Below are 10,119 nucleotides of genomic sequence, written 5' to 3' on the forward strand. Positions count from 1 at the left end.
TAGGTTGGGGACCACTAGCTTTCTAAGTAAATTGTTGAGGGGTGGAGGAGTTCTCTTTGACTTTTGGGTGTTTGCAATTTAGGCATCTGAGTATTAATTAAATGCGTTATATAGGTGTTATGTTCTATAACTAGAGGAAAGATTGATGAGTCAATCACCACATGGTGACACTGGTGCTGTTCTTTCTGTGTTGGAGTCACTGTAAAACACTTTCTGTAGCTTTGGAACACATTATCACATATTAATCCATGCAAGACTCCAGTCATTGAGTGAGTGGCATGATGCACCCTGGTTCCCATGTCACACAGGTTGGACTACCATGCACATTTTTACACTTAGCCACAATTTAAAGGATCCAGGTAACCCAGCATGAATGTTTTACAAAAGCACAGGGATCTCAAAATACCTGAAAATAATTCTCTATATAAGGATAGTATATTAACAGCATGCAGAAAAAACCCTGACCTTTTTAAAACCAAGACCCTCTTGCTTCAAGACAACAGTACAATCGATTGCACAACCACACAAGTCCATGTTTTACTTACTATAATAATGACCTTATGGAAAAAAGGATAATATCCATATGCAGATATGATCCTCTTTTCCCTGCAGCACTTTGAACACATTTAGCAAAGAAATACTCAGAAGAAAGTCAGATCTCATTGTATTTTATCCATTTTGATTCATATGATGACCGGCCTCCACCTTTTACAGAGTTTTCTATTTAACTTTTTGATATCACAACATTACAAAAATGGCTTTCATGCGTCAACAGCTTTCTTACATTACAATAATAGGATGGTCAATGCAGATTAATAAAAGAACATATGAGATACAGTTATAGATACTAGCAATGGGAGCAACATACAAATAAATGTAACACAAATTCAAAACAGTTTTATACAATATGTCATTAGAGAATGATGACAGCATTTTATCAGATTGGCTCATTTTTTGGACCACGGTTTTCTTGTCTTTATCTCCAGAACATATAAAAGTGTCTAAAACGAGAACACTGAGTAAACCATGTAAGAAAACTTTAAAGTAGTATACATTAAAGCAAAAAAACTAACAAAATGAAACTGTATCAATAACCTCTGCTGTAGTTAAACTGAGGCCAACCGGTACTGTTGCTGCATCTTACATGCAGAGGGTAAAACTCTTTAACTCCACCAATGGCTTTACATAAAAGAGATTTGGATTCCTTCCTTTAGACATACACATTTTTATCAAAGTGCTGCATCCTGGAGGAGGTGCTGTTATCTGTAGCTGGTCTTTCGTTTACAGACTTTTTCTGCCCTCTTGTGTAGGCGGTGATATGGGAATGTGAGGCAGCACCTCTGAAGATATAGTTTGCCTGACTGTGACTGCAAAGGGAAACAGCACAACTTCATCTTTACAAATCAAGCCCCTTTAGGGCTCACAAATATAATTCACACAGATAGATGTTGCTTTAAAATTCACACTGATGCATAATGCATGCAGAAAAATAATTTCTTATACTTACCTTTTTGAACAGGAATCTGCGACAGAGAAGCAGAAGACGCTACCTCCTAGAATACAGAGGACAGCACCTGCCCAGCCCACAAAGAGGGCAGTTCCAAGCTCATACCTGCAAATGTACAAAATTATTTCAAATTATTCTCTCTCAACTGCCTCTGTTAAAGCCTCCATCATAAAACTCACTTCTGAGACATAAACATTGGATCAAAAAACTCTGTTGTTATCCGATGTGCATAGAGAGAACATGAAGAAAGAGAGCAGACTCCTGAGAAGAAAAGAGACAAAAAGTGATTGATTAAACAGCTTCGAGGAAAATTTTGCTGTTCAACTTGATCATCCTTAACTTACCGCTGAGAATAAAATCTACACCAGCAGCGCAGGCAATCCTGGCTTTATTCCTGTCACTGCCGCCAACTTTGGTGCATTTCATCCCAACCAGGGCTAGCACAGACCCAAACATGCCCAAGCAGATGGCTGCAATCATCAATCCTCTACAAGCCTGGATGTAACCTGTAAAACAAAAGAAATCCAAAGACTGTTCAGTCTCCATTTAATGGTTTTCCCTTTCATGTTAAAAAAAAAAGCAAGGTCAATAAGTTACTGACCCTTTAAACTATTTACAAATAGGGCAATGAAAAACGATTTGTCAAAGGTGACCATAACTGCTTCCAGGAACGTTGTGGCATTGTGGTGACTTTGTTGGGATGAAATTTGTCACTCGGATCAGCTTTAGAGGCAAAACTTACCTCTAAAGTCAACTCCTTAAAGTAGTCATCCATGGCCAAAACTGCCTGAGGCATCCTGTAAATCTAAATTATGGCTTTCAAGCTCCAGGAACAAAGGCTAAACATTGACAAATCTGGGGGTAAATGAGTGTTTCATTGGAAACTTGCCTTGGGTGTTGTGATATTTTATAGTCTATGATAGCAAGAGCTTGAACTTGAACTTTCAAACAATTTAGAAAGAGAAAATGAGCTGATGTTAAACAATTTCTAAGGAATGAAGGATGAGTCAACATTTAAACTTGATCAAAGTCAGTTTAAAACAGTCACACATGAGGTATAGGAACAGTTACAACGAATAAGAGATAATAAAAAAAAAAATGAAGAGCAGACCATCCAGAGCTAGCATTGATTGAAAGTCTCTGCAGTTGGAGATCCCTGTTGAATCGGTCACGCACTGCTTCCACAGATTGGCCCAGAAGGTCGACGTGGTAATGACAGATCCATCATTGGAGGAGACCTTCCAGTGGTCCGCATACAAGGTGGAAGACTCCAGTACCCAGCCTGTGGTTGTTAGAACGAAGGCCATGATCTCCTGTAACATGACGCTCATGCTGCAGCGTTGACTCCTTCAAACCGCCAGGGATGTTAAATCAGTTCACAAGGGCAGAAATTAATTAATAGTTTTCTGGCTGGGAAAACGTTTCCGAAAAGATATCTTTCCTCTGTCTGAGTTTGTTCAGTGACAGTGAAGGCTTGATAGTTAATGTGTTGCAGACAGTTATATTCTTAAGGGAGGGGTTTGGACGTAAACATCAATTTGTGGCCAATAGTCAGCCTTCTCACACCGTCACTGTGACTCAGGGCTGCACTGATTGGGACTAGAACTGCAGAAAGTAGAGGGTTTGTGAAGCAGTAATGAAGGCAGTTACTTATTCAAGCTCAGCATATTTCCAGTTATAGGATGTGTTCATGTGTTCAGTTATAGGATGTTTATGGGAAGGTTTTAGAGCAAAACCATATTTTCATCAAAAATAGAATTGTGCACATGGAGAGTCATGAAACCCCTTCTTGCATTATTTCAAACTTTTCATTGATCAGTCATCTTTAGCTTTTCATCCAGAGAGCATAAATGTCACCTTTCCTCTCTCACCTTGCACAAGGAACCATGATTAATGCTCAACCTAAGGGTTTTGGTTTCCTTAGACCAAAAACAGCACACATTAGATGAATTATTAACATTATGCCTTTCAGTTTAATTACAAACCAATTACTAAGCACGTATTATCAGCACTGTTCCCAACATAGACTAGCAGGTACTAAATACTAAACAGTAGTTTCATCCTTCCATTAATTAATGTGAAAAAGAGCTCCATCTAGTGGCTAGATAATAACACCTGTAATAATAAGTTCTGCATATCACCTGACTTGGTCAGAACACTTTACAAATTTTGTTCCTATCAAGTAAAATTTCTTTTAACTGGTATAGCAGTCAAACTATACTTACCGGTAAATGAAGGGCCTTTTTCATGTTTTATTTATAAGGGAAATTAACCTTCAGAGTGTTTTGTCATTATAAAGACATTTATTAGTGTACTTAGGGTTAATTTGTTTGTGATCCACTTGTACTATGTTTTGGTAGATTTAGCTTAGCAGTTATTTGCAATCATGTGAATCAAATGAACAATCAATCAAATGAATAGACACACTGATAAAGCAGTGATCTGATTATCCTTTCCAAAGAGAGAGAAAATATGACGCTTTCTGAAGTTTCACCTGAGTAGATTATCCAGGAAATGCTAAAAACGTTCTCTCTATATATATATATGTTTATATTTGTTTTCATGAATTTTATGTAAAAATAGCACATAATTGTTAAGTTGAATAAAAACTAGATATGGCTTTTAATAACTCTGATTCCTGTAAAAAATAATTTAATAATAATAATAATAATAATAATAATACTCTAAGAAGGTGCTATGATCAGAACTGCACTTTTTGGTGTAAAAGTAAATGGTTCTGAATACGTATGCAAATCACACTGTTCACATTATTATCCATGACAAATATTAAAAAAATATGTTTTACCCGTGTAATCCTTTTGTTAATCCAAATAATACGTTGATATGTTTGGTTTAAAGGTGACAAATCTGAATAGGTCCAGCTGCTGTAAGATACTTGTACTTGATAAGCACTTTCACAACCCTGTAGGGATGAGAAACTCAAGAAAATAAAAGCCAGAAATGACACAAGATCAGCACTGAGATGAAGAAGGTTGTTTGAAGTGTGGCTTTATGTTATTTGTGATTTTATGCATCAAACAGTACTTTTACAGAGAGCAAGAATTATTCATGTTACCAATAAAAAAAAAACAACAAAAAACATTTTCAGTCTAGTATTTATTTTGTTTACAGTACTCTTACACCTAAATGTTACAGCTCCTTTGTAGCATCTTACAACTGCTTGAATTAAAGTAACCATTTAAATACCTTCACTTTATCTTTTACTTGTTCATCATTAACCAAGATATTTGTTACGTATTTTCCAAGTCTCACAAAAAAGCCCTCAAAGATTGATATGTCAAGAAGAAGGCAAAAAAATCACAATAAGAAAACAATATAGCATTAGCTTTCATCAAGAGAACCAGTCCTTTTATTTTCCTTTGGATTTCTTCTGATAAAAACTTATTTTTTTTCTAGTTAGAAATTAAAATACACCACAGTTTGGCCACATTTTTACCATGCATTTTATTTCTGAAGAATTTTAATGGCTAATAAACACAATATGAAACTCAACCAGATAGAAAGGCTGCAAAAAATAAAGACATCAGAGAACATGGAGCTTGTTCTTGGACAAAAAGTGTCTCATATCAATCTAACTACTTTATATTATGATGCGAAAGATGACCTTCTATTATAACCATTGCTCTGTACAATTACAATTTAAGTACTGTTTAAAATCTATAGTTTTTCCAACAGATTTTGATTAACAATAACACTTTTAATATATATAACAACTAATAATTAAAGGCAACAAATAAGCCTGTGATCTTACCTTCAAGCTTGAAGATGGTATGATGAGGTCTGCAGTGTAGAGCTCCAATAGCATTCCCAGCACAGTTGTTCCACAAACCCTGGAGCACCCAGGTGGCTGTGATGACAGAGGATGCCCGACTTGTGGCCCTCCATTCATTGGACACCGTGGCGCCGATGGTGGCGAAGAGCCCAGCTAAGCCGCTGAGGAAAGCCAGAATCTGCCAGCCTGTCATTTGATAGCTTTAATTATGTTTTGTCCTGATAAATATCAAGATATGAGAAGAAATAAAAAGTCCTCAGGTGGGCAAAATTACACTTCGGACATGTGTTTCACAGAGATGATTAACAGACAAGACATCTTGACCGCTCACCTGGTGAGGGACAGACACACGTGTCTCAAAGTGAAAGAGTAAAGGAAGGATGAGCTGGCAGTTAGGCATTACATTTTCTAAGGGGAAAGAGAGAATCCTTCATTTGTGTCTTCATGTTCTTTTCCCAGATGATGTCAAGTACCATCTACATGTTAAATAATAAAAAAAGTAACCATTAATCTTAAAAAAACAGTGGACAAACAGGTGACAAAGTCCAGTTACTGGATCATCTATTTTAGCACAAATGCTTTATTTTGCAACTGAGACACTAATCATTACCACGTGTGAACATGTATGTTTCACTTCATGTTATTTTCTCACAGAAGAGAAGGGTCTAAAAGGTAAACGTTTTGTCAAATTGGCTCAAACTTCTCATTATATCTGAAAAAATCTTCTTTTTTATCCTCACCTCAGCAGCTAATATGGAGAAGTGAAAATATTCAAAGCCTTTGTGCATAAATTTGATTTTACTATAATGAATGGATGTCACAGTTTAACAAGTGTCCATTAATAAATGGACAATGACTTTTTATTACTTTAGAGATACGTTTAGTTTCCAAACATGTTTTAATTGGCTACACGGTGGCACAGTTTGAAAAACTGTTCCCTTGCAGCAATAAGGTTTTTGGTTTGATTCCCAGCCAGGGGTCTTTCTGCATGTAGTTTGCATGTTCTCCCCATGCATGTCTGAGTTCTCTCTGGGTACTCCAGCTTTCTCCCACAGTCCAAAAACATGGTTGTTAGGTTAATTGGCCTTAGGTGTGAGTGTGTTAGCATGGTTGTATATCTGTGTTTCCCTGCGACAGACTGGCGACCTGTCCGGGATGTACAGGTACCCCGCCCCTCGCCCATGAACTGCTGGAAATAGGCACCGGTCCCACGGAGTAAGCCTGAGAGGATGGATGGCCATCTAGTTGCTTTGTGTTTGTTTTTCTGTAATTTGAACAATAACTCTTAAATTACAATGAGAATATAAGAAAACATGAATTTTAAAGTCTTCCAACAGTTTTCAAAATTATTTTAGAAATGAACTTGGGCTAGGTTATTGTAATACATAAATACGCTTTGATTTAAACCATTCAATTTTACATGTGGTTGGAGTTTTAGGGTCAATGTCTTCTTGAAACAGCGTAGTAATAAAACTATGATTAAAGCTACAGTGTGTAATAATTACAGGGATATACAGTCAGAAATGTAATATATTATACATAACTATGTTATTTATCATCATCTACGAGCTCAGCCTCTTAACCTTAATATTTGCGTTGCCTTAGAATTCGTTATTTATAATTACATAGGAGCGGGTCTCGCAGCCATGGAGGCAGACATCTTTGCACTACAGCAGCGCAGAGCCAACGAACTAGCGATTGCGAGATCGCCAAAACGTCACAACGATGTAGAAAAAATAACGGGTATATTTATTATCTTAAGTCTACATGAAATCTATACCCTACACAGACTAATGAAATACTATCTGTAAAATTATCTATGTAAACAAACCTCATCACTTGAGAAGGTAGGTGATGCGGACGTCGTGGAAGACATTTTGTCCCGTAACGCTCGCCGTACTGTTGGGGGGGAGAAGCGGTGGGGGGGAGATGTTCATGTTGCTGCAGTCTGCAGTCTGACCGCTAGATGTCGCTAAAAGTTACACACTGTAGCTTTAAGGTTGCTCTATATATTGTAGCTATAATAAAATCACAATATCGGTGTGTGCTATATCCATATCAAAAGGATACTTTGGAGTGAATTAAAGTTTGGCTAGTTATAACACATGAAAAACTTTCATTTTACCAACTAATCTTATGCTCATCCGTTTGGACAAAAGATGCTCACACCAGACACAATATGCTAAAGGTCAAGTGATAGGATGGAAGCACATGGGAAAAACAGGCATCCCAAATGATATTGTAACTGTGACATTCATTTGCGGGATTTTCCGATATAATTAATTCTTAACTACTATCTTTCACCATGGGGACAGTGGGTTGGGATTAGTGTTGAGTGTTAGCTTCTGCCTCATATAACATTTTGTGTTTGCAAATCTGACTTAATATCAAAAAAGTGACTTTCCACTTTCCACATAAATAAATAAATATGGGGGTTGAGTTCACAACCAATAGCTTTCCTAACAGCCCTAATCAGAAAGCCCTAATGGGTACATATTCATCAGCTCAGAACCAATTGTTTAGAGTCACAAAATATTACAGGACTTTTTTAATAAAACACAACCTATTATTTTTGTTAAAAATCTGCCATAGGAAATTTGTTGTTGTCTTAAACGACGATCAGTTTATATGTGTTTCTTAGCTTTTAAAATAAGGAAAAACATAAAACTATTTATAAAGATCAAGCAGTGGCGTAGATATCGGTAAACAGAGTCTGCAGTTGCTTAGGGGCCCCCGACCTCTTCGGGTCCCCTTCACTGATAACTGGTAGGCCCCCTACACAATGGTGGACTAGTTTGTCTCTTAGCAGATGGAGTGGTGCTAAAACTCCTCATAAACCCACCTGATATTGGTACAGCTTTCCTGGCAGATTCTTATTTATACCGCAACACATGGCATATTTCCCCATGATGGTGAGCTGTTTAAACATGACACCAGTAGCAAAGCAGACAGTGGTACTTTTAATTACTATGTTAATAACTGTGTATAGTTCATTAGACGGTTGATAAAAATACACTCATATAATATGTTTCAAACCGTAATAAAGATCTTAAAAGAACAATATATTTGAGTATTTTATTTTTTACACTACGGCTTAGAATTATGGTTAATCCAGACCGTAGATTAAAACCATAACTGTTATGTATAATGTGTTAGCAGCAATGGAAACAAAAAAGAAGTACTTAAGCGGATTCCAGAAAAGAAAAAGGAAATAAGAGCTGCTGGTATAACAGAAAAAAACTTCCCAAAATAAACACATTCTTCAAAGTGTTGTACTTCTTATGGGGCCCACCCAGATAATGTTGCTTATTGTTGTGTCGTTACGCCATTGAGATCAAGCATGGATTTTCTTCTATGGGGTACAGTTAAAAAAATCAAATCAAATAATAATAATAATAAAATATATTTCTTGTACAATGTACTGTTCCCCTCACACACTTACACAATCTGTATACAATCTCTAAATCTTATCTGCCAATATTTATCTTGTATTATAAACCCACTAATACATATATAATCCTTTTCCTAACATTCCTGTATATTCTGTATAATCTATACATGTAGCTCCCATATTCATATTTATGTACAACATTTTACAGTCCCTTACTATTACTTTTTGCTTGTACTTACACCTGTGATAATATTCATATCCTGGATAGCACTTCTGGATAGATGCAAACCACATTTTGTTGCCTGTGACAGTGCAATGACAATAAAGTAGAATTCTATTATTCTATTCTATGTTATTGTTCTTTTAATGTCATTCTGTTGTGAAAATTAAATTGAAATATTCTTTATTAAAAACCACTAAATCTTGTAAGACTGGTATTTGGTATTATGCTACATTAGTTAGTGTTTTATACCATTTTTAGCCATTATTAAGAGTCATTGAGGCCCCAAAGAATGACATGCGGTTCCAGAGCCTCAGGTTGCAGAACCCATATAGTCTGGGAAAGATGGAGCTCTGCATCAGCATGTCCTCTCGCGGTGGGCGGGGCCACGTAGTGCGTCCCTCTGCGCATCAGAGCCAGCGCACCGGCTTCCAATCTCCAGGAGTAATCCTGCCCCGAATGTCACTAGGACAAATCCTGACACATACGTAGGAGAATTTCTAACAGTTGTCGTCGCTGTGTTTGCACCTCTCAGGGACATAGTCTGCAGAATCAGCCTGCAGGGGGGAGCTTTTACTGTTAGGGCAATGGAACCTGAGAAAAAGGAGAAGCAGGATAATCCTTCAGCAACAGCTAATCTTCTCTCCAAGATTTTCTTCTGGTAAGAAAAAAGCTGTCCTCTCCTATTTAGCCTGAGGACTTGCAGTGTGCTTGGAAATTGAAAAGAACCATTCCTGGACCCTTGATGGCAGAAGTTTGATCAATATAGCATTAAAAAAAACTATGCAATCCTCTATTGCAGGATAAACAAATAAACATGCTTGAAAAATAGATTTATTTACTAAATTAACCTAAGCAATACTTTCCTAACTTAAGTTTTGCTATTAATATTTTATATAAGAAATGGAAATTAGGGAAAATATCTCTAAAACTTTACTTTTATTTCCACTTTCCAACAGTTGGGAGTATAATGCTCAGAATCACCCTGAAGAGCAATTTGTATCGAAGTTGTAACAACCTGTCTTTAAATGTTGCTTCCATATTTTCACACCAGTTAAAAACAAACACCAGAGCAACTAAACAGACTTGATAATACCTCTTTACTTCAAGGATTGGAGAATGTTGTCAATTGATTTTCTTTTCACCCTCTCAGTAAAAAAAAAAAAAAGAAAATCTCGATTTTAGTTTAATGTACTCAGAGGACCTGT

The 10,119-nt window shown here is 36.6% G+C and overlaps 2 protein-coding genes across 3 annotated transcripts in view; one reads left to right on the plus strand and one right to left on the minus strand.

Annotated features, from left to right (window-relative positions):
* Positions 1-681: 681 nt before the first annotated feature.
* LOC107092111 (claudin-10-like) lies at positions 682-5,569 on the minus strand. 2 transcript variants are annotated; one of them, XM_015386412.1, is made up of 5 exons: positions 5,280-5,569; positions 1,852-2,013; positions 1,687-1,768; positions 1,508-1,612; positions 682-1,367 (listed from the first exon to the last, which is right to left on the minus strand). In XM_015386412.1, exons 1-5 carry the CDS (start codon positions 5,491-5,493, stop codon positions 1,211-1,213), a joined length of 720 nt encoding a protein of 239 aa, XP_015241898.1. In that variant the 5' UTR covers positions 5,494-5,569; the 3' UTR covers positions 682-1,210. The 2 variants fall into 2 exon arrangements, with proteins under 2 accessions (XP_015241898.1, XP_015241897.1); XM_015386411.1 differs by lacking the exon at positions 5,280-5,569 and adding an exon at positions 2,619-2,962.
* A 3,835-nt stretch (positions 5,570-9,404) lies between these two features.
* abcc4 (ATP binding cassette subfamily C member 4) overlaps positions 9,405-10,119 on the plus strand; it is a 62,884-nt gene continuing 62,169 nt past the window's right edge. Inside the window, exon 1 of the mRNA XM_015386413.1 lies at positions 9,405-9,572. Coding sequence (XP_015241899.1) covers positions 9,499-9,572 — 74 coding nt within the window. The 5' untranslated portion in view covers positions 9,405-9,498. The remainder of the gene's footprint in view (positions 9,573-10,119) is intronic.

This window comes from Cyprinodon variegatus, unplaced genomic scaffold (assembly GCF_000732505.1).
Source record: "Cyprinodon variegatus isolate N-32 unplaced genomic scaffold, C_variegatus-1.0 Scaffold368, whole genome shotgun sequence".
NCBI lineage: Eukaryota > Metazoa > Chordata > Actinopteri > Cyprinodontiformes > Cyprinodontidae > Cyprinodon > Cyprinodon variegatus.